This window comes from Cylas formicarius, unplaced genomic scaffold, assembly GCF_029955315.1.
Source record: "Cylas formicarius isolate icCylForm1 unplaced genomic scaffold, icCylForm1.1 PGA_scaffold_6__28_contigs__length_40554024, whole genome shotgun sequence".
Taxonomy (NCBI): domain Eukaryota; kingdom Metazoa; phylum Arthropoda; class Insecta; order Coleoptera; family Brentidae; genus Cylas; species Cylas formicarius.
The window spans coordinates 15063449-15089361 of NW_026844347.1; the positions used below are offsets into that span (position 1 = coordinate 15063449).

A 25913-nucleotide genomic window follows, 5' to 3' on the forward strand; every position below is an offset into this window, starting at 1 on the left:
CACTTTCAACAACTTACCTAGTTTATGTTCTACTTTTTTTCAAAAAGGTGGTTATTAATTTATTAACAGGCAATTTTGTTAAAAATTATTGAGAGTAGGAAACGTTTTTTTTTTAATAAGAATTTTTTATTATTTATATTTTGTTATTTCAATAAAAATGTAAAAGTAAAAAGAACACTCTTCTAATATTTTTTCTAAAGCACACTAGTTGGTAACTAAAAACTAGACAGTCAGTGGCACGCCACTGATTTCCTTTAAAAAAAATAATGACACTTGCTTTCATTAATATGCAGGTGTGATCTCTAATTTTTTTTTGTCCGTCGCACGGTTTCCATTTAAAATTAAAAGTAATTTCTCTGCATGCTGTCATATACAACCATATGACGTTATGATCATAGAGAGAAGAGATTTTTATTTCTTAAGCAAAAACCGTACATCGGATTGAAAAAGCCAAAAGCTAACGGTGGTAGAAAAAGTATAGGATGCAACTCGTTTATTACCTGACTAGTTGCTTAATATGCTATTTCTAGGAACAGGCTGTTAACATAATTTTTATATTTATATGAAAAATCACAATTTTGTTTACGCTCTAATGAGTAAGGTCTTAGATATTCTACAAAATAAAAGTCAGTCGTTGCAGATCATTTGAAAGAGTGTTGTTTCATTTTACTGATTGTTTCACGACACCAGCGATGCTACGCTGCGTTCCATAAGCCCCCACAAGTGTGACTAGTGTCCTTCAGCCAAATTACACGCAACAAATAACCCTAACAAATTGTTTCAAAGCGGCTTTCCCAAGGAAAAACACAAAAACACACATTTATTTTAACAGTCAAAACTAAATTTGTGGCGAAATAAAAAATTTAGATAAAAGAAACCCAGTAATTACAGAGCAAAACAATTCTCGACTTTAAAAAACAGAGTATCTGCGTGTTAACTGGATGTTAAACGCAGCATACTGGCTCTTTTCTAATCAAGTGTCAATAATTAAGGGGACGATTTTCGGACCCATTTTAAAAATAAAACTTCATATGGTAAAGTTTACAAAAATAACATATATTTTTTTAATAATACCATTTACAAAACTTGTGGATTCCTCCTTCAGAGCTTAATTGAAACTGTTTCAGAAGGAGACGCAGGAATAATCCAGAAGTTTTGTAAAAAGTATTACAGTAGCCTGTGGAAGTTTCTTTGAAAAATTAAAAAAGTCTGTAATAGCACTTTAGACATTTTAATGAAATTTGCCACACATTTACCATGAATCACGAGGCATTGTACCACATTTCTTTTTAATATACACCAGTGGCGGGAGTAAGAAATTTCATCTGCTTAGTTTGACTGGTTAGATGGTACGCCACTGATTTTTCTTTAAATAGATCTCCAATCATTTCTAAAGAAATTTGATTTCTTTAGATTTTTCAATTCGATATACGGTTTTCACTTCAAAAAATAACCATGCCGGAAAATTAGTTTTTATTTTTAAGTGCAGATCCGTGCGACGGACTAAAAAAAATAAGGGATCAAATATGCTCATAAATGAATGCAAACGTCAATATTTTTTTCAAGGAAATCAGGAAATAATGTTTCGGTTAATTAAGTCGCCACTGTACTGGTTGAATCCTGAACTTTTTTTTTGAAAAATAAAGTATAAGTCTGTTACAGCCGCGCACGTATATTATTATTAGATTAAGTTCAGTTTTGATTAAATTTTGGAAATTAAATTTCTACTTCTTTTTTTGCTCGGATAATAGTATTTATGTATTCCAAATTGCCTATGCGCAGTTCTTCTATGTTCTGATAAATCCCCCTTGGTCTCGCGAGTCGCGCATATCGAAACGACTTAGAAGTTGTCGTTCTCTTGTCTTGTCTCTTTCGCTCTGAAGATGCAAGTGTGCGCGTTGACCGGTACCACGTTTTGCTGGGTTGTGCCGATCGTTACCACGTTTAGCGGTAAGCAAATCCTGCATACACGTTTCTCGTAATTTTTCTCGAACTAAATGTTTGTTCAAAACCCTTTCTAAAACATTTCTAGTTCTTTTTATTTCTACAGTTTTAATGAAATAACATAACATATTATTAAAAAAAAATAATAATAAAGGATTTGTACTAAAAAAAGGCACTACCTACTATTAATAATTTTTAACAACTAACAAATAGCAACCTTTTTAAAAAAAGTAAAACATAGGAATTAGATAACTTGTTGAAGCATATTGCCCCGCACTGTTTGAAGTATACCTTCAGCCCATATACGGTCCTTCAGTTCTACTACAGTGTTATCTGGGGTACCAGTAAACCAGACTTTTAATATGCCTCCATAAGAAGATGTTTGAACTTGAAACTATTTAAATCTTGGGACCGAAGGGGCCATGGTTGAGGTACGCCGCGATCTACCATTCGGTTATTAAAAATGTCATTTAAATATTCTCTTACTGCAACGCTAAACTGAGCAAGCGTTGGTAATTAATTATGGTACTTCTAGAAATATTGACAAATACTCTTCTAAAAACCGGAGATAATTATGGCCATTTAGTCTTTCCGGCAGAAAAAAGGGCCCAATTAAGTAATTTTCAACAGTTCTAGTCCAAACATTTGCCTAAAACTGATCTTATGTTTAAATTCTACAACGACATGGATGTTTTCGTTGTCCCAAATATGGTTATTGTGGAAATTTCTGATTGCATTTCTGAAAAAGTTAGATTCATATATAAATATCGGAAAACCTCTGGAAAGTAAGGCTTCGACTCTTAAATCATATGGGTACAATAGAAAATGCTACAAAACTTTCCAAACCAAGACGTGCGAGGTATTCAGATTTCCAAGGTCAGAATATTCATCAATAGAATTTAAATCTGGTTCTTCAATTTCTGGATAGACCCTTTTAAATGAGAATTTGCTCTCAAATTATCTGTTTCAGTCAACCGTCTATGTACATTTGAAAATGTTCGCCTATATAGTATGACTCTATGTTATATATATAGATGCAATTTGTTTTAATACCTTTATTAGGATTCTAAGTAGACATTTTGCAAAGGCCAAGTTATCGCATTTTTTTTCAACTGTTTACGCGCAATTTGTTTATCATGGTAACAATGCCCACTAAATGTCACAATGGTTGCATATACTATTAAAAACAACATATGATATACTTGATATAACCGTCTAGCTTCCGGTGCCCTGCCATCAGCCAAACCAAACAAAGAATGCATATTGCTCCTCATTAGTAAACTGGACCATTCTTTTTTAACATGGCAACGCTTGGATATTTTAAACTGTCAAACAACTGTCTCGACAACCGAACTAATAATACTTACAGACACAAAAATACGCATCAGCATTTACGTACTTCGCATTCTTACTTTCATTTGTTGAAGTATTTTAATAAAACATAGACAGTAACTAAAGTAAGAAATAATAATGATAATAATTCTGTGCATGCTGAGAGGAGGTTTTTATTTTTTTAAAGTAAAAACCATTCATCGGATTGCAAAAAATCAAGAAATTCAATTTATTTAGAAATGGTTTTAGATTAAAAGAATAATTTTTATTTTCAGATAAACCAGTGTGCGTACCATCAATGTCTGCCAAAATAGGAGAGATAAAATAAAAATATATAAAAAAAAACTGTGGTAAACTAAATAATGCCTCTTGGTACATAAAGCATACGTGCCAAATTTTATTAAAACATCTAAAGTGGTATTACAGATATTAAAAAAAAAATAATTTTGAAAACTTTACCACCCTGTACCTCAAAAACTAAGACGTTAAGAACATATGTTCATATGAAGTTTCCTTTTTAAAATACACACAAAAATTGCCCTCTGAACTATTGATAAATTAGAACACACCCTGTATATATGCTGGTACCAAATGCATGAAGCAAAAAGAAAGGTTGACGACCGCGCGTCAGCTAGGCAAGATCGGTGTGGGAGGATTTAAGACGAATGACTGCCATTTTTCGGACGTATCTAGTGCACTAGGTGAAACCGCATGAATGTACCGTCGCCGCCTTCCAATGTCGAGAACCCTGACAGTGAAATGTTTGTTATTGTCGCGTTACTCGCCGCACCATGGCGAACGCAAACCTCGACATTATTCACGGGTCGATCATTTTAAATTTCGAACCAATAAAACGCACTGCTGTTAGCTGCATAGCTTGCGACTGTACGCCAGTTGCATATACAGTGCTGCGGGTCTCCCAAAAAAATTGAATTAGCTAATTAAAATATTTTTTCTACTTCCGTCTGTAAAACACCTAATTACACACCGATCTAGTGTGCGGGAAGGATCACTTTAGCAGGTCAGTTTCGTTTCCCACGGATCCGAACCATTTCGGGCATTTCCGGATAATAATATAATAAAAATTTATATTCAAAATATAATAATAAAAATTTATATTCAAAACACTTATATTCAAGGTATACTACGTTAAAAACCTTGAACATAACGCAAATTAATTTAACTATGTTTGCCATTTATAGTTACAATACATTAATAAACCTGTGAATTTGACTTAGAATACAATTTAACAGCAATAAGCCACATAGTTAATTTTTTTTTAAATGATTTTCATTTTATTTTATTTTTCAGTTCTAGAGGTAGTGCGTTATAAATATTTTGACCAGTATGAAAGTAATCTTTTTATCCAACAGATAAACGCATTTTTTGTAAAGTTAAATTTTCTCCAAGTTTAAAGCGTGTTTCATACTCGTGGGTTTTTGAATTAACCAGTAAGTTATTTTTTATTAAGAACAAAAGTGATTTATAATATAATTCTTTTATGTGGAGTATTTATAAAAATTAAGTCAGATGGATATCGCAGATTTAACTTAAATATAAAAATCAAAATAAATAAGAACTAAAAATTCAGATTTTCAAGAAATTATATATTATGACATGACAACACCGTGTCTTTATCAAATGTAATATTTACAAACTACCTACTACTATATTTACCGAAAAATGACCATTAAACCTTAATTAATGTTGTTGCGAGAATTTACGTTCAATAAAGGAGAGGTATTTAAATCTAATTGATCGTTAAGCAATACATTTGAATGTCTCATTTTGAATTTAATGGAATTTATATCTCTAAAGAAGGTTTGATTATGGAAAACCCACTTAGTCCTTTGTTAGCCGAGATTTTTATGAATAATTTGGAAAATATCATACTAGAACATCCTTTAAGTAAAAGTTTTTTATGGTGGTATAGATATGTGGATGATATCATTGCTTGCTTTGTTGGAACGGACAGACAATTGAATTATTTTTTAAATTACATTAACTCAATACATAATCGTATAAAATTCACTATCGACAGTGGATAACTCTATTAATTTTTTAGACTTAACTATTACGAAAGTGCAAAACAAATTAGATTTTTCAATATATCATAAACCTTCACACACGGACACAGTCATACATAACAGCTCAAATCACCCTTAAACACACAAAATGGCTGCATTTAACTCTTTTATACACAGACTTCCTAATACACCACTCTCAACAGAAAATTACAACAAATAACTTAATATCATTAAACAAATTGCACTGAACAACGGCTACAATCCGTCTATTATAGATAAAATTATAAATAAAAACAAATACAGACAACAGTAAACTCTATTTATCCGAAACCTAATACAGAACACGAACAATTTAAAACAATTACATACATAGGAGAACCTAGTGAAAAAGTTTCAAAACATTTGTCAAAATGTGGTTTAAAAATAGCCTTCAGAACAAACAACACAATAGGAAAACTTTTAAAAAACAATAAATCTAAATGTTCAAAAATCAGGTGTCTACAGGTTGAAATGTGCATCTTGTCCTAAAATTTATATTGGACAAACAGGTAGATCCTTCAAGAAACACATTAACAAACATATAAGAGCGTTTAAAAACAATAGTCTAGATTCTATTTATACAATTTAAATTTAAATATAAATTTAAACACAGAAAAACACATTTTTGACGACAATTTTGATATATTAGATACAGCCACAAAAAGTTGAAAATTAAATTTATTGGAAGTCATGGAGATTAACAAAATGAGACATTCAAATGTATTGCTTAACGATCAAGTAGATTTAAATAGCTCTCCTTTATTGAACTTAAATTCTCGCAACAACATTAATTACGGTTTTATGGTCATTTTTCAGTATATATAGTAGTAGGTAGTTTGTAAATATTACATTTGATAAACACACGGTGCTGTCGAAACAATTATCATGTAAAAATATATAATTTCGTGAAAATCTGAACTTTTAGTTCTTATTTATTTTAATAAATGGATTTTCATCAAGTAAAAGCCTCCTCAGTTCAATACTTAAATATAATTTTCAGAATTCTTTTTTTGTATTACATAAAGGGCCTGAAGAGTTGTGTGATAGGTATCACCCCAACCAATTATTCCATAAGATATAAGTCATTGTACAAGTGAAAAATAAGTAGAAAGAAGGCATTAAGAATCGTAGTTTTTTCACTAACTGTTCGATATGGAAGTTCCACTTTAGATTTGAGTCAATATGATTTCCGATGTAGATAACATGCTCAGCTCTACGTAAAGACCAGCAACTATTTCTAAACAATGGTTTTATAGTAAGTTTATTGTTTGTAGGTAGTGGATCATTATAATTTAAATAAGGCAGGCGTGTTCTGAAGGTGTTTTCTCTAAGTTGATTGTTAGTAAATTATTGTCAAGCCACTGTTGCATAAGTTGCAAGTCCGAACTAATGCGGTTCTCGACTTCACCCCAATTGTTATATTTAACAAACAAAACTGTATCTTCAGCAAAAGAGAAGATTTTTCCGGAAACACCAATAGTAAGTAGTTGATTTATGTATATAAGGAAAAATATAAGTCCTCGGACTGTACCCTGTGGAATTCCATAGGTTACATTCTCGGCTTACTGAAACAGTTATTAATCAATACCATTTATTGACGATTTTTCAGGTAACTTTCAATTAGTAAGTGAGCAAGTCCTATTACACCAGCTGAATATAGTTTAGTGAAAAGCCGCGAGTGGCTTACAGTATCGAATGCTTTTGCTGAGTCAATGAACACTGCAGCACGTGGTCTTGATTTACATATTATATATATTTGCCAATAGCATAGCAATGGCATCATTAGTTGACTTGTTATCAGTAAATCCAAACTGGCAATTAGATATTATATGATTTTTAGTAAGAAAGCAAACTAGCCGACCTATTAAGGCTTTTTCGAAAATTTTTGTTACATTAAATATAAGACTTATTGGCCTGTAATTCTCCAGAACATTTTTTCTCCTTTTTTATAAATGGGCTTTATTAAATCAATTTTGAATTGTGCGGGGCACTTACCAGTTGCAAACATTAGGTTAATAATTTGGTAGACTGGCTTTATGATATAGATATGAATTTTTTTCAATAGAGAAGATGTAATTTTGTCAAACCCCGGCGCCGAATTAGATTTTAAGGGTAAAATTATATTTTTTATTTCATCTTCTACAACAGGGTTCAAAAAAGTAGAACTTTTATATAATTTATGAAGTTTATCCTTCTCGTTCATGGATTTTATTAAACCTGCGTAATCCATGGCTTTTCTTTGTGTTTATTGTGTATAGTTACAGTTTTTGTAGATTCATTTATGTGTTGATTTAAAGTAGAAAGAAAATTATTTGTTGCTATTTCTGGATCATTGCAGTTGTAAACAGTGTCAAAATTTTCAGAATCAAAAGCTCTTGCAGTTGTTTATAATTAATGAAGTTTTTAATGTAGATGCAGGCTGTTTTCGGAGATTTTACCACACGATTTAATTTTGACGTATGTCAATGCTGACGATCATGTTGGTGAACGCATTCGTGTTTTTTTGCAAAAATGAACCCAAAAACTAATACACGGAAAAATGTTATTCAATGTATCGGACAATTTAAATACTACGTACTATAAGCTACGATTAAAATCTAGTGGACTAGTCGGTAAATAAAATGACATTCATAATTTAAGTTTCTCACAGCAATTTTACATACCGTTCGCATGAGCTTTAGCAGTTTTTACAGTATTTATATTAAGATCTTGCTAAGAAAAATTGTACCATTTTCAAATGTCCATGTCTCATCAGTACAAACAAAATAAAATTGAAGTTTAGGTCCTACTTTTTCTTGCTTATACGATCTTAAAATTACAGTCTTTTTCTTTAAATAAAATACATAATAATCAATTGTAAAAGTTAAATAAAATGCGCAACGTTTTAAATTGTGTTTATTGCGTTGTTTATATGACATATCCAATAATACACAGTTAAAAAGAGACAACAATAGCAAAACCCATTGGAACGATAAACGAATAGGTTTAATAGCAACTAGTAAATATTTTGTTTGAATAGTACCAAATTTAGTAATCCGATAATCTGTTATTATTCTTAATTTATTAAATTTTAATTTTTTTGTGACCGTCGTACAAGAAGTATAGTATGCAACACGTTTGGTAAACTCTTTATCTCACTCGTTTATTAAGCTCGCTCCCCTCGTGCCAAATAAACTCGTGAGTCAAATTGCCGTTTACCGCACTTGTTGCATAATAAACTATTTTCTACTCCCTTCTGTAAAATACCTAATGATACACCGATCTAGCGTGCGGGAAGCGTCACTTTACCACGTCAGTTTCGTTTCCCACGGATCCGAGTCACTTCGCACATTTCCGGGATTTTACCGCACGGGTTTGGGGGCAATCGGATATTTTCGGAGATATTTCCCACGCCTTCAATTTTGACGTTTGTAAATTCTGACGGTCATGTCGGTGAATGTATTCGTGTTGTTTTGCGAAAATATACCCAAAAACTAACGGTCGTAGAAAAATTATAGTATTCAACATTTTCGGTAAACTTTTTAAGTCACTCGTTTATTAAACACTCGCTCCACTGCGCTCCACTCGCGTCAAATAAACTCGTGAGTCAAATGCCGTTTACCGCAACTGTTGCATAATATACTCTTTTTACTCCCTGATTATACACAGACCTAGCGTACGGGAAGCGTCACTTGACCATGTGAGTTTCTTATCCTACGAATCCGAGCCACTTCGGACATTCCCGAGAAAGAACCGCAGGGCTTTGGAAACAATCGGATGTTTTTGTTCAAATGTATGTCAATTCTGACCGTCATATCAGTGAATATATTCGTCGTGTTTTGCTAAAAACTAACGGTCGTAGAAAAAGTATGGTATGCAACGCGTTCGGTAAACTTCTTCAGTCATTCGTTTATTAAACACTTGCTCCGCTCGCGCTACATAAATTTGTGACTCAAATGCCGTTTACCACACTTGTTGCATAACGTACTATTGTGGCACTGCTTCTTTGGGTGTAGAGTGGCGAAATGGCTCGGATCCGCGGGACAAGAAACTCGCGTGGTAAAGTGATGCTTCCCGCACGCTAGATCGGTGTATAATTAGGTATTTTACAGGAGAGAGTAGAAAATAGTATATTATGCAACAAGTGCGGTAAGCGGCATTTGACTCACGAGTTTATTTGACAAGAGCGGAACGAGTGTTTAATAAACGAGTGATTTAAAAAGTTTTCCAAACGTGTTGCATAATATACTTTTTCTACGACCGTTAGTTTTTGGGTACATTTTCGCAAAACACGAATACATCACTGACATGACTGTCAGAATTAACAAACGTCAAAATTCAAAGCGTGGGAAATATCTCCCAAAACATCCGATTGCTCCCAAACCCGTGCGGTAAAATCCCGCAAATGTCCCAAGTGCCTCGGATTCGTGGAAAACGAAACTGACGTGGTAAGGCGGCGCTTCCAGCACGCTAGATCGGTGCGTAATTAGATATTTTACAGGCGGGAGTAGAAAAAAACATTTTCAGTCACTCAAGCTGGATAAGCTGGAGACATTAATTTTCTCAGAACTATGCCTTAACTGGCTATACACTTAAACAATTTAATGAGGAGTGTTGAGGCTTTTCTTGATATCAAAACCAAAATTGACAGGTGCTCTTAGAATTTATTCACCAATTTTAGACAAAAAATACTTGATGACTTGCGAATGACTTTTAAATTGCTAAATGCGCATAGCCTCAATAAGCAGCGAATTAAACTGATGATTTAAAAATTGAAAATTAAGTTAAATCTGGCATTTTTATTTCATCTGATTTAGAGCATTTAAGTTTGAAAATAAAGAGACCTGAAAATTGTAAAAGCTACATACTTAATTGTACGCAATTTACGTCATTAGGGTCAACCAATATTAAAGCTCAATTAGATTCTGCTTATTGGGTAAATATACAGAAATAACGAAAATAGATATATTTTACCAGAAATTATTAATTGAATTAAATTTCGTAGAGCTTTTGAAATGGTGATCTCGGAATTAAGAAGAAGAAACCACATACCACTTCACATTCTGTCTTAATGGTCCCATTAGAAAGGGCGCGCCGATAAACTTTGGGTGAGGTTGAGGTCTAGACATGTAACATTAGTTACTGCTGAAATATACGGTTTTGCGTTAGCATCTTTTTGAGTTCTTTTAAAAAACGGGTTTCCCTTTAAAGAGGGAAACTAAAAATTCTTCGATATTTAAGAGAACATTCAGAGAAATCCAGAATGAACTGTTACAGCGCATGCTTGAAAATAATTGAGCAAAATAATAACTCCCTCATTTTGGTTAAGGTAAGCTTTTTGTAAGAGTTGTAGAAGACCATACATTTTTCCCACAAGACGTTACTACTATACGAGTACTGAAAAACTGAAAAATTATTATTTTTTGCAATACTTATACGGTTGATGGTACTTGTGGCGTTTACGGCGAACGGTACATTGGATTGATCGAAAATTTCGTTGGTAAATTTTTAATGCTGCGACATTGACGCTCCTACAAGTAGCAACATTTCATTTTAATTTTCATTTCATTTTCGGATCCGCCAATACTAAGCGATTGTTTTTGAATAATACGTCTCTATACACATCTTCAGCGGTTTTCGAAAAAATAATTATTGTGTTGCAAATACTTACTTATAATAGCAAATAATATTTTGTCACTATAAGACTTTTGTGTTTTATATTTTATGTTTTGCAATTTGTTATGTAAGTATGTAATTTTGTCTTATTTTATTTATATTTTTTGTATTTATATTTATTCAATTAGGCCTGTAGTAAAGATAAAAAAATATAGGATGATCATAATCTTTCATGAAATAAAAATGCATATATGCGTTTTTTGTTCATTTCAAATTGGAGTTATTCCCTTGCCTTTACTTATCACAACAATGGCACATCTCCTAATTTCCCTGTCGCCACCTATCGGGCAGTAGATAAACTCACAATGAATTTAATGATAAAAATTCTGTAAAAGTGATATCCCTTATTTGGTATCCTTTTATTTCACTATTGCCATACAACGGGAAATTGATAGCAAAAAGTAGATGAATCGTTAAAATTAGATAAACAATAAATAACAAACAGCTGTAGGCCTGGAGTGGGCGGTGTTTTGACGATGCGCAGCATTTTATCATCTGATAATCATTTAGAAACGCGTCCGCATCGACATAAGAGGTTACTAAGCTTGCCGGCAACCATCAAAATAAATAATTGGTTCCATTCTCGAAGAAACGGGCTTCTGTATTGACCCAGTAACGGTCCACGTGGCACATAAAATGCGTCGGTCCAAAACGAAATAGCTGGGTACGTACGCCCTCTGATTTAAAATAGGATCGTGAAAGTTCTTAATGGCGTTCACGCGCGCAGTTTATCGTTTACGTAATATTTTATCCTTATTTAAATGGCATTTAAACGCGGCATGGGATCGATTCGGATAATAGTGACCATAAAACGGTAACGATTATAGTCAAAGAACGCAAAAACCCAAAAAGCCGATCAAACGGGAATCCCAAATAATTTTATTATTCAAACTTTCCTTGTGCATGCAAAAAGATTTAGATCGCTATACAGGGTGAGCCAACAATAGAGTTCGTTATTTCAAATTGCAAATATTGTTAGGATGCACAATTTCAAATTATTTTAAAGTATATATTGTGGCTAAAATAGAGCGACGAAAAAAACATTGTATAGGTTCTCTATTGTAAAGAAAAATGTCCTAGAGTTAGTTTTTTTATTCCTATCAGTCCCACACATCCCACAATGTATAAGTAATGCTTTTCCTTTAAAAAACTTGCACGAAAAAAAATATTCTGAAAAATATTAAAACAATTATTCTTACCTACATGATACAACCTTCTGCTTCGGTAAAAATTAGTACAATAACAATAATAATAATAAAACTTAGCTTTGGCCTATAACATTAACGGCTCCTATAAAATTCGCATATGAAAATGTCTTTTTAATCCCCGTGCCAGTCGAGAGCAAGGAACGCACTGAACCGATAATTCACCACACGCATCCTCCGAAAAAAAACAATCGCAATATAAGCATCTTCTTGGGATGTAGGATCAGGAGCTTCATCTGAGCTATCTTTGACTGAAAAATCACTAGAATCATCAGATCTTGACCACAACAAATTGGTCTTTTCTTTACATCTTTCTGCCAGTTAGTATATTTCTCTCCTTAGGTGACTTTATATCCAAAATTTCTTTTACTCTTTTATTTATTTTGCGATTTATTTCTTTTTTTCCCTTAAATTAATGTTCTAATTCCAGTTTGTGTGGGGGAGATGTCAATAGACCAACCTCGCTAGCTTTTCTCCCTTATTGCTTGTTGTTCTATTTAAACACAGTATTGGATTAATATTTTCTGGCGTTATGTAAGCAGGAGGAGTTGAAGGCCCTGGAAGTTAGTTTTTAATGAACTATTGATCTTCCTAGTTTATCTGATTTTTAGTTAGTACTACTGTTGCATTCTGTTCATTGTTTAAAATGATCGTTATTTGGCTTATCGTTTAGGGTTGTTTCAATAAAATCATGATCAGTAAAAAAATGTGGATGAAGAGAATAGATCCCTGTTGTTCGATAGCCAGTTCTGCACATTGACTTCGAAGGTATGCACCACCAAAAATACTTGCTATATCATAATGAGTAATAGCTCTGGCATTAGCTCGCTTCCATATACGGATTTCTCAGGCATATATTTTTTAAGGGGCCCATAAACGTGTCGTCCAAAGGCTGGATTTATGGCTTCAGTGCGGCGGTATAATCATTTACTTCGATATTACAGGTAAGACCTGTGCGGCCATCTAATGTCAAAAGCACGGAAGAAGTACCGAAAGGTTTGAAATTTTCAGAAAAGTGTTAAAACCATTTAGTAAAAAGCACTGTCTCTATCCAGCCTGACAGATGAAAACAGTGTATTGATTCAGCTCCACTTGGGGAACAAACGATCCAATTGCATTGTTATTGTTGAACCTCGTTCAGTTGAAGTGACTGCAGCTATTTGCCTTTTCCCCTTTAGAGATAAAATTTGTGGCATCTTATTGGGAAAAACGGATTTCATTATTCTGACGATGATTTCATCATTTCTGTCTCTAATAAATTAAAGAAAATCGTCATGCTTTCATTGTTAGCTTTGGTTAATTTTTAATAGTGCAATCGAGGTTCCTGTTGGACGCGAGAGGATCGGTTAGGACGACAAGCCAGAAACAGCATCAACCGTGTTTTGCCTACAGAATTACTTCGTCTTGAGAACGGGTTGCTTAATTTGTTACGTACTGCCACACGTGCTGCTAAATTTTCTAGTAAAATAGCTCTCCGTCCAAGTTTTATATTTATAAGTCGCTCTAGAGGTAAATGTCTGTTTTAGATAAACGAATGAATGTCGTTTTTGCAACTTTTGGGTACCCCATTCTATTCTCTCTAATGGCAAGAATAGCATTTTCACAGCTTCCCTATCCCAAGTCTGAAAGCAAAAGCTTTTGCGATAAAGCCAAATTCTAAAATAAAACTATACAACAGAGTGAAGATAAAATCATATATCTTTTGTTGAAAAATGTACATCAGACGCCGATAAAATCACAAAATGGTCGCCACCGAATGAACCTTCGCCACACCCTACTTAAGAACTACTGACATTAGGTAGGTACAGCGTAGTAACAAATGAGAGCTAATAAAATCTAGCTGCGCTGTTGCCATTGAAAAAAATCAGGGTGGTCCATATTATCCGCCTAGTCCATATTCAGAGAACCTGCTCTACATTTTTTTTAATGGAGCACTCTATTTTTGAATTTTGCTTTGAATTCTTTTTGAAATTATTCAACTTATTTACTAATAATAATACATACATATATGGAGCCGTTATTTGCATTGCAGGGGTAACGACTCAAGCAAGTGTAGAATACCCAGCACCTCCTCAAATTAGAAGTTTCTGTAAGAAAATTTGGGGTAGTCCAGTATCACACCAAGAAACGAAGTGGTTACGCGAAGAACGCAGAGGGAGCGCAAATCTCCAAATGATGATCGATTGGCAAGTAACAGAAGAACAGGTTGTTAGGGCTATTAAGATTCCCAGTTCAGAGTTTTGAACTGGAAATCTCCGAGTGCTGACAAGATACATGATTATTGGTATAAACAGCTCAGTCTTGTCCCCAAGCATTTAGCCCGAAGCTTCACCACCACTCTCACCTCACCAAATTGCGCGCTTGTCTTTCTAACCACAGAAATAACTTACCTAAGTCTGAAGCCACCGACGACCCTGCAGGTTAGGGAACCCAAATCATTTATAAAATTCTCAATACGATTTTCGCTGACAAAATTTCCCACCATCTGGAGTCTAACAAGCTACTCGACAAAGAGCAATAGGGATGCTGTAAAGGATAAAGAGGCTGTAAAGAACAATTAATTATCCCTTCAGTATGCCTACATTGACTGTAAGAAAACATTTGATAGTGTGCCATACTCTTGGTCCATTGAAGTTCTCAACCTCTATAAAGTCAATGACACATAGCAGAGTGTCTAAAATACTCCATGTCTCGAAAGACAAACTCAACTAACACTGAGTATACCTAAAAGTATCTTAAATGTAGGCAAAATCAACGTCAGGAAAGGGATTTTTCAAGGGGATGGGCTGAGCCCCTTTGAGCTTAGTGCTAAAAGCACTAACTGGAAAGCTCAACAGAATTGAGAAGGGAAGTCCGCTGCCACACCTCAACAGATCATTTAACCATCTCTGGTAAATTGACGATCTCAAGTTGTACTCTAAACGGCACAATTGAGAAACTTATTAGTGTATTGGACTGTGCAGTGCAGGATGCTCGGCATGGAGAGGGGTGCATAAACTCTACATAAGTATCTGGAATATCTACAAGATACACCATGGAGCCGCCAAAAAAAAGTCTTACCTTCGATGAGTCCGTTCGATTGTTCGTTCCAAATTGTCGGCTCACAATTCAGCCATAGCGATAAACGCATATGCAACATCAGTCTTAAGCTATAGTTTCGGGATTATCTCATCGACAAAGACGGAACTCAACGAACTGAACGCCAGTATAAGAACTGAGTCTACCAACCAAAATCGTCATTGGAAATGTTTCATCTTCCCAGAAACGTAGGAAGGAGAGGTATTACAGACCTTGTGCAAAACGGGTAGAGAATCTCCGAACGTATTTCCACAGTCAGTCCACTACAGGCCACTATATTCAGCGGTTGCCCTAGCGGATAAAAACGCTACGCCGTTGAAGCTTGCGGATAGGTAGTACAACCCTTTAGAAAAAAATAATTCGCAGGTAGAGGAACTGCAGAATGGCGTGGTAAAGTACTTGGTAAGTAAAGGACGAGTATTTGGATCACTTAGTAGCAGAATGCTCTGCTCTGGAAATGTATATGGATAGGCACGATAGGGTGGGAAAATTATACATCAAAAGCTCAGAGATACTTATATAACTGTTTGTGAGGATGAGAATGTCAGATTATACTGGAATAGGAAAATTCTCACAGACCGCCCCATACCGAATAATATCTCCTCTTATGTTTAAAACCGATAAATGAACTTTTCTTTACCGTTAGCAGTGAATATACAGAAAACACATGCGAAAAAAATAACTCTGTAAAGATAGTCCCTACCATTGTAGGCGTAACAGGAGAAATACTGGAGAGCTTAAGGAAGAGCTTATCAACCCTCGACTGGTAGTTGCATAAGTCAAAGCAAAAAGCCTTCATTTTGGATACATGCTCAATTGTAACAAGAGTCGTTAGTGATGACTGGATATAGCTGTGCTAAGTGTTTTAAAGAAGAAACGTCCCAGCATCAGGAAGAATCATGTGCCAAAATAAATAATAATAATAAATATTATTATTATTTCGCAACAACAAATAAATACTTTACTTACATATTATGTCCGATCTTTAACAAACAATAAATGAAAAAGTCTTCTATAGTTGGAAATAAAAATAGGATATAAGTAAAAACTAAAAAGGAAACAATAAAAATATAACAAAAAAGAGAAAACATACAACAAATCGTTGCAAGGTGTACGTTGCAAAATCGTAAACATGATGTTATGTCACAAATATCCTTAAATTCAACATATTGAAGTCCGCTACTGAGATAATTGCGTAATAATACTTAATAAATAATTAATAATTAATAAATTCCTCTGAAAAACCTATAAAATGTAAAATTGCAAGTAAAAACTCGGGGTTCAATCTATCGATTATCTTGATGATTATTTTTTTTAAATGACTTTTGATAATACTGATAGTACACTAACCGATTTTCTTCATTACGATTTGAGATTTCGGACTTTTTAGGTAGTGGAATTACATTCGACATCTCCGGAAATACGTTACCTCATGGACAGGAATTAACAATGTTAGTTCGAAATCTCGTTTTTCGTAAACCTTTCATCAACTGTCAACCACCCATATATTGTTAACCAGTAATGACCAAAACCAGGCAACGGAACTACGACTGAATATATTTTAGGATCATTTATTTATTCATTACATATAATATTATATAAACGCCTTCTGTTACGTTGGTTCTTGTCAATTAGACCTCTGGTTATAGTGAACGTTTTCTGGGAAATCCCGTGTCAATAAATGCATGGAAGTTTATTTGAGTTATTTAATTCGTTGTATGTAAATTATTTTAATTTCTTGCCAATTGCTGTACAGGGTGGGTAAAAATTTTACAATGTGATTTTATCATGGCGAACTAATGTTATAGCAATAGCCTCCGACAAAAAGAAGTGCAAATATCGGGAACGTTAAATTAAATCGCAAAATATTAAAAATAAGTATATGACACACTTAACAAAAGTTGTAGGTTTTTGTAAGATAATATATATAGTGTTTACATATTCTTTTATTTTGAATACTCTAGCATCTAATTTAAATTCATTTACGTCGAATATCGCTAACATAAAATATAAGTGATCTGCTTTTAAAAATAATTTTTCAGCAAATGTGAAAACTAGTATTCTTTTAGAAAAATTAAAATATTGGAAAAACTGCTAGCTATGTATTATTACAGATAAAAAAGTTGAAGAATTTAAAAAGTATTTTTACAACTTGAACTTGAATATGAAACAAAGACCTTTTTCTATTTCGTTTTGTAAAAAACCTAATTAAACGCCATCTAACTTGCGTTTTTTGCCCCACGGATCTGAGCCACTTCGGATATTTCGGTTATATCACCGCACGGGTTTGGGAACAATCGGATGTTTTTGTTCAAATGTTTGTCAATTCTGACGGTCATGTCAGTGAATGTGTTCGTGTTAATTTGCAAAAATGTACCCAAAAACTAACGGTCGTAGAAAAAGCATAGTCTTCGTCACTCGTTTATTAAGCACTCGCTTCGCTGGTACCAAATAAATTCGTGACTCAAATGTCGTTTACCACATAACATAGCACTAATGCAAGAATGTAAGAATAAAAATATTATTATTGTTATTAATTGTCAATATTTGGTAATGTTTCGAATGAATCATACGTTGGTATTGCTTTATACTCCAATAATGCATAGTTACAACTAAACAAATCTCTTTTAGATATAGTGAACTAGAAAAGCTCTATCTGAGTATAGCTATTTTCCTATAAAATGCAAGAAATTGTTAGTGTATCGCGAAAAAGAGTACTTACTATTTAAAAAATTCTTATTGAATTTGCCGAGAGGCTGCTCGATCTTTTTTTTATTTCCACTTTATTTTATTTATTTATTTTTTATTTTTATTAAAATAAATAAGAACTAAAAGTTCAGATTTTCACGAAATTATATATTTCTACATGACAACACCGTGTCTTTATCAAATGTTTTGATTTTTTTATTTTGTTTTGTTTGTCATCTGAAAATCTGAACTTTTAGTTCTTATTTATTTTGATAAATGGATTTTCATAAAGTAAAAACTACCTCAGTTCCATTTTATTTTTATTACTTCTGTTGCCAGGTTTGTTTTTATCACGGAGAGAGAGATGAGAAACAAAAAAAAGAAAAAAGAGCTAACTGCGGCTTTTATTTAAAAACAATCAACATTAAAGTACCACAGAATTTCTTTTCTCACAGTCATACATATGGTAAATGGTCATAACTGTAATAACGCTATTAATATCTTCATCTGCCCGTAGGCAGTTTTGGGCCAACAAATCGAACTGGTCCAGGGTAGTATTAGGGAAATAACTGCAATAAATCGCAATTTCTGTTTCGACTTAGGTATCGGGACCAAGTATGGATTAATTGACCAGGCTTTCTTATCCAACACCCGAAATCAGGTCATGACTATAATAATGTAGTTAACGCTTTTCTTAGGCATTTTTAAGTCAATAAATCAAAGCTGTCCAGGGTAGTATTAAAGAAATTGAGACACTGTTGGAATGCATATTTCAATTTTTGAATTATATAAAGAACAAACACGTATTAAATAAAACCGGAATTTTTTTATGACTTCGCCTCTGAAATAAGTTTTATGATACGATTTGAATCTTCAAATTTCAACGAGATGTTTTTTTGTATAAGTATTGTCAAAAATAATTGTCATACTGACAAGGAAATCTTGCAATATCCCTGTTTTCGCTGCTGATTGTTTGTACTTTTTTAGTTAAAGTGCTGTGATGCCATACATAATCATAAAATAATGCACTGACTGATGAAATATTTGGAAGAACAGAATTTTTACCCAATTTTCTAGTGGTTGTCTAATAAGTAGTGTTTAATGTTTTTTGCTGTCAGTAACAAAGCATTTGGCACCCAACTTTCCCTCTAGCCACACAATTCGCTTCAAAAGAAATAAGAATTGTGTAGTGAACGGCATCTGAGTCACGAGTTTATTTAGCACGAGCGGGGCGCAATGGAGCGAGTTTTTAATAAACGAAAATTTCTTTCAAGCCAAAAATTTTAAAAATTATTTCGTTACATATATAAAGGGCAGTAACACAAATATTAATAATTACAGATTAATAATTACTTGTTTGAGAATGCATCTGCAACGACTTTTATTGCATTTTAAAATCAATAAAATACTATCCGATAACCAGTGCCGTTTTCAAAGTGATGGATCCTCCATAGAAGCAGTGACTCTATTCTTTGAAAATATTGTTAGTTCTTTAGAGTCCCGCGAGTATGGTGTTAAGGTCTTCTATGACCTCAGCAGCGCATTCGATTATGTAGATCACGTGTTATTATTATGGAAAATGTCATGCGATCCACCATTAAAATTCATATTATTCACATTCATATTATTAGCTAAAACATAAATTTTAAGTGTTGTTGAGGGTAGAAATAGATACAGTATAATTTTGTGGGTATGGTCGACTCTACTTCCTGTAAAACCTATTTTATGAAGTTCGTGTTTGAAATGTGTGTTTATGTGTTTCAAAATAAATCAGGTTTTGTGTTGAACAGTAAATTTCACTAGTAAAAGTATTTATGAATTTTAGATATTGAATTCACCTGCCACGCTACAGATATTTTTCTTTATTAATTTACTGACAGTACTGTATTTAATATTTCAATTTTTTTATTTCCAATACGACTATGGCAATTTTAATCTCCTACGGCAATAATTCATAGCTTTTCTCGGCAATTATTTATTTGTACTCCCTTCTGTAAAATACCTAATTACACAGCGTGCGGGAAGTGTCATTTATGTGCAGGTATTAAAAATATTTATCGAAATGTACCTATTATACTGTATCATTGATACCAATCTGTACGCGACATTTAAGGTAAGGATTCAAGGGAAGTAGTTATGTGTAATTAATTAAGGATTCCATTATTGATTATGCAGATCCCGTGATATGTCAGAGGGGTCAGCTAGAAGAGATGTTATATCAAGAATTATCCACTGTTTTTGAGCCTCCTAGAAGATCGTATGATATAAGTAGAAGAACGATCATTAATAACTAATAACAAAATGAAAAACAATATCACAATGGCAATTAAACAGAATAGTAGTAACTTAAAAGTAATATTTATGAAATAAGCTCATGAGAATTGGATCAATATATTTTGGTCAAGGTTCGCATTTTTTTATTAAAAACACATCTAATTTTGCAATCGAGCAATAGTGGGATTTGATTCTCCTCGCAAGAAATTTGTTCTCATCCTTTCAATTTTATTGGTTTATTTCTGGGTTAATCTCTGTCGGTCTTCATTATATTGCTAATTCAGCTTCGGATTTTTCTTTTATTTCTTGGGATTTACTTCGTTTATTTTTTACTTCCAGGATGTTATATTTCTCTAACAAAAGAGGATATTATTTAATTATCTTCACAAATACGGTCTCTCATATCGCTCATATTAGACCATCGAGTACAGATATCACTGATTCTTATGAAGCCGAGTCCGCTACTAAGAAGCCTCGCATTTTCGAAAGTAGATACTTAGTACATGGAGTAGACGTTCGTATTTATGCATATAAAAAGAACAACCTCACGAAAAAAGCACACCCTGAGTGATATGCTTAAAATTGAGTAGACTGTTTGAAGTAGCGACTCCACGAATATGTGAGAGTGTATTCCATTTTAGCAGTTTTGACTTGTCTTGGTATCTGTCCAAATATTTTGTAGGTTGTGTAGATTTAATAATTTGATTTGAGGTCGAGGTATTCTGGAGAGGATTCTTCTGAGAGTGAGACCGTATGTGTGAAGATAATTAAAAAATATCACTTCTTGTTCGCCCTCTTCTGCAACACCATCATGAAAGTCTTCATCATTAAAATGCTTAGCCACGTTGTGCAAGATAAACCAACTCATGACAAGAGAAGGCACTTTTCCTATTGTGTTATGTAGAATAGGAAAACGCTGTTTTAATCGACTATTATAACTCGCACTCTTGTTAACAGCGTATTGGATGACCTTTGTTTTTTCCATATCCTAGATTTGTGTACCGATCCTCACCAAGAGACATAAACACTTATGAACTCTTCATTTGAATTGCACGTTGCCTGCACCTTTATACTATCAAAGTTTTTTCTGTTAAGATATTCGTCTGCGTGAATAGGAGTAATAGGAGTAGGAGAGAGAGTGCAGTATAGGAACATGAGTACAGTCTATAGCAGCAATAGCTAAAGGAAAATAACACTTTTCTTGGCACCTATGTTTAGCATTCTGTATATCTTCAAGTAAGGATGAAAATTTGGGCACCAGTGGGGCTAATTGGGCTAATTCCAATTTAGAAGTCTAAATCACTAACCCTCATTCTTATACATTAACTCTACTAAATCGATATTCCCTATGAATCTTAAACATCTTACGCTGATAAATAGGCACAAATTCGGCCATCCCGTGCGGATATCATTAATTCTTATGAAGGCGAGTATGCTAGAAAGGAGCTTGGCATTTTCGAAAGTAGATATTCAGTAGACGAAGTAGACGCTCGCATTTTTGCACATAAAAATAAAAGTCGGTACTTAATGAGCGAGTACATCCTCACGGAAATTAACCGACACTCAAAACTTGGAGCTTATACCCACATTTTTATGCATATCAAATGGGGTGGTTTCTTTAAAAATGTAAGTAAAAAGTAGTAGCTTACTTTTATGCATATCAACAATTAACTCTGCTAAGCCGATATGAGGCACGATAGTCTACTTCCCTTGATTGACACTCGTATTTATGCATATAAAAATAAAAGTCGGTACTTAATGAGCGAGTACATCGTCACGGAAAGAGACAGACACTCACAAGTTGGAGCTTATGCTCATATACTAATGTATATCGAATGGAGTGGCTTCTATATAAATGTGATTAAAGAGTAGCCACTTAACTTTATGCATATCACCGATTGTCATCACAACAATAGCAATTTTATCAATGACTTTTAGTCCTCATACGACAGTTTGAGGCGTACCCTCCGTTTGGCGCGAAGCGGTTTTTATTCGAGACGCGAGAAAATAACACGCTCACGCGAACGTACAATTTTTAAAACCGGAGCGTTGCCGGATTTGCATCCTCGGCGCGGACTCGTGTAGTGGGTCAATAAGCGCAAGCCGAAGGTACCGCCAGTCGGGGTACCAACTTTCAGTAGGTGAACGACCGACACTGTCCAAATGTCATCGAACTCTTACATTTGTTGCTGTTCGAGGCGGGCGCGCCACTAACGACCAATAATCATCGATAAAACCGAGATGGCCGGATTATTTTTGGAAAGGTACTCCGTAATAGAAAACGCCAATGCCAGATGGTTTCGCGTCGGTTCGGCGAAATTGAACGCGTTTCGATAACTGTCATTAAACTCGGCGGTTTCGCAAATTTGGAAATTCCCGTCTCGACACGCCGTCGGACGGAAATCATGGACAAAAAGTTCGCAGGACTTGAGAGTATTCTGGACAAATTGGTGGATGCCGCGAAATTGACAAGCGCATAATGGAAGATCGAGGCCATCTTAATAATAATAATAATAATAATAAATACATTTATTGTTGTGGCAAATATACATATTAATAGACTACAAAATATTAGATGGCAACAATTTTAAGGTAATAATAAATCGCAGATATCCAGCAAAGCAAGACACTGTTCAAGACTCAATTTAATGTATATGTTACCGTGAAAGTCTGAAAACTGGTCCTCCTTATTTCTTTTATGCATGATTTCATCATATTTTGTGCTCCGAACATGCACAAGCACCAAGTTTTTGAATAAAATGTTCATTTAATTCAAAAAACAATATTACTATAAAAAATTTCAAAAATATTACGGTCTAAGTTTTACATTCGAAAATGCTAATTTTACTCTTACAAGTTATATAAATATAGGTAAATTTATCTCATTATGGTGACAAAATACTACTTGCTTTGTAGTTTTTTGTTTTCATCGTTTCCATAAGATTTTCTCGGCGAATCGACCAACCTCTCATCTGATACGGCACCGAGATTTTCAGGAAGGAAATCTACATGGAAGTCCAAAAATGGAACTTTAAGAGGCATCTTCTTCTTCACGTGCCATCTCCGCTGCGAAGGTTGGCAATCATCAATGCAATTTGTATCCTTGAGACTGCAGCACGAAACAATTGGTTGGAGTTACATCCAAACCATTCTCTCAGATTACGCAACCATGACATCCCTCTCCTTCCGATACTCCGTTTACCTTGGATTTTACCTTGCATAATCAGTTGTAGCAATTTATATTTTTCTCCGCGTGTAATATGCCCCAGATACTGCAATTTTCTTATTTTGACCGTATCCATTATTTCACGTTGCTTGTCCATCCTTACAAGTACTTGTTCGTTTGTCATTCTGTCCGTCCAGGATATCCTTAAAATTCTTCGGTACGTCCACATCTCAAAAGCTTCTAGTTTATTCAGGCATTGTTTATTCAAAGTCCAGGCCTCCACGCCATACAAGAGGACCGAGAAAACATAGCATTTAAGCATCCTCACTCTCAAACTTAAGCTCAAATCCCTGCTGCACAACAATTTCCTCATATTATTAAAAGCACTTCTGGACTTTTCTATTCTTATTCTGATTTCTTTGGAATAGTCATTTGTCTCGTTAATGTTCGTCCCCAGATAATTATAATTCCTTACTTGTTCTATCTGTTCATTCTTTATATAAAGGTTTGTATTGATAATAGATTTTTTTGTAATTATCATAAATTTAGTTTTCTTTGTATTGAGTGATAGCCCAAACTCTTCGCTTACTTCTACAATTTTGTTCGTAATTCTCTGTAGATCATCCATATTTTCTGCTATTAGCGCGGTGTCATCGGCATATCTAATATTACAAACGGGTAAGCCATTAATCTTTACTCCAGCTGTTTCATCTTGGAGTGCTCTCTTAAATATTTCTTCGGAGTATAGGTTGAACAGAGATGGTGATAAGACACATCCCTGTCTAACACCTCTTTTTATTTTTATTCTGTCTGTCACCTCATTGTGTACCCTTATCACGGCCTCTTGTTGGTAATACAAATTATTTATTATTCTTATGTCTCTAGAGTCAATGTTTTTACTTTTAAGCAGTCTTATGAGTGTTTTATGTTGGACGGTGTCAAATGCCTTATTGTAGTCCAGGAAACAAACGTACACATCCTGATTTACATCTAAGCACCGCTGCGTTAATACGTTGAAGGCAAACAGTGCTTCTCTAGTCCCTAGTCCATTCCTAAAACCGAACTGCGTATCCTCAATATCTATTTCTAACTTTTTATATATTCTGCGATGGTTGATTTTCAGAAGTACCTTAAGTATGTGACACATTAAGCTGATGGTACGATGGTCCGAGCACTGTCTTGCGTTGGTCTTTTTGGGGATAGTTATAAATGTTGATTGTAGCCACTCTTTCGGTAAAATTCCAGTTTTGTATACACTGTTGAAGAGATGTGTTAGAAGATGTATGTTATGATTGTCAATGAGTTTAAGAACTTCTGCTGGTATTTCATCCAGTCCCGTAGCTTTCCCGGTTTTCATTTCCTTGATGATGTGTTCTACTTCGTCCTTCGTTATTTCTGGTCCAATATCATCACATATATACTCACTACTTTCTTCATCTCGCTGATCTTCGTACAGTTGTTCTACATAGTTTTTCCATACTTTCAATTTTTCTTTTGTGTCCATAATATCTCCATTTTCATCCACCAGCAAGTTGTTATTGTAATTGCGTTTGTTGGTTAACTCTTTAATTCTCTTGTGCGCATTGAAACCATCATGTTTACTTTGTAATTTCTCGATTTCCTCACACTTTTCCCTGTGCCAGTTTTCTTTGGCTTCCCTAATTTTACTTCTGATCTTGCTTTGTAGATATCGGTATTTTTGTTGATCTTTGTTTTTGTATGTTCTTCTCTCGTCCATGAGACCTAATATTTCAGTTGTCATCCATTCCTTTCTTACCTCTGTTTTCTTACTAAGTTGTTCCTTGCATGTTTTTAGTATTTCTGTTTTAAACTGGAGCCAGTTGTTGTTTATATGTTCTTCATTGTTATTTTCTATGCATTGCAAGGTTTGCAATGCCCCATTTATCTTATTTTTCACTCTTTCCCTTGTTTCTGGATTACGCAATTGATTAGTGTCAATTGTATCTTTCTTTGTTCTATGGTCAATTCTTTTTAATTTTATCCTTACTTTTGCAATTAGTGGGTTATGGTTAGAGGGTATATCTGCACCCGGATATGTTTTAACTGACATTATACCATTCCTGTATCTTTCATTGATCATTAAATAATCTATCCGGTTTCTAACTATTTTCTCTTTGCTATCTTGTGGTGATATCCATGTATATAAACGTCTATTAGGTAATTGAAAGCATGTGTTTGTGATAACCATATTTTTCTCTTGGCAGAATTGTACTAACCTTTCACCTCTGTCGTTCCTTTCCCCCAGACCGAAGTTTCCCATCAGATTATTTGTCTTTCCTTTACCAACTTTAGCATTTAGGTCACCCATTATTATTGTTACATCTTTTGCTTTGACTTGTTTCAGTATTTCGTTTATTTGTTCATAAAACATTTCTACTTCCTGATCATCTTTGTCTGCTGTTGGCGCATATACTTGGATTACGTTCATCCTTCCTATGTTCATCCTAAATTGTAGTAACATTACACGTTCTGACAGTGGTACGA

At 34.0% G+C, this 25913-nt stretch overlaps 2 protein-coding genes across 3 annotated transcripts in view; both read right to left on the reverse strand.

Moving 5' to 3' along the window:
• The window catches only part of LOC132703019 (cytochrome P450 306a1), a 246945-nt gene that overhangs the window by 140979 nt on the left and 80053 nt on the right, over nucleotides 1-25913 (reverse strand). The window lies entirely within an intron of this gene.
• Nucleotides 1841-25857, reverse strand: LOC132702840 (uncharacterized). Its single transcript, XM_060671659.1, has 4 exons — nucleotides 25653-25857; nucleotides 24383-25340; nucleotides 23208-23351; nucleotides 1841-1961 (listed from the first exon to the last, which is right to left on the reverse strand). Exons 1-4 carry the CDS (start codon nucleotides 25855-25857, stop codon nucleotides 1841-1843), a joined length of 1428 nt encoding a protein of 475 aa, XP_060527642.1.

Coding starts and splice junctions, on each gene's coding strand:
- LOC132702840 (XM_060671659.1), bottom strand. CDS start 25,857: ATGAACGTAATCCAAGTATATGCGCCAACAGCAGACAAAGATGATCAG. Junction 25,341..25,652: donor GGGGGAAAGGAACGACAGAG/GTGAAAGGTTAG, acceptor TGCGTAATCCAG/AAACAAGGGAAAGAGTGAAA. Junction 1,962..23,207: donor GGTGCCGTATCAGATGAGAG/GTTGGTCGATTC, acceptor ACGTGTATGCAG/GATTTGCTTACCGCTAAACG.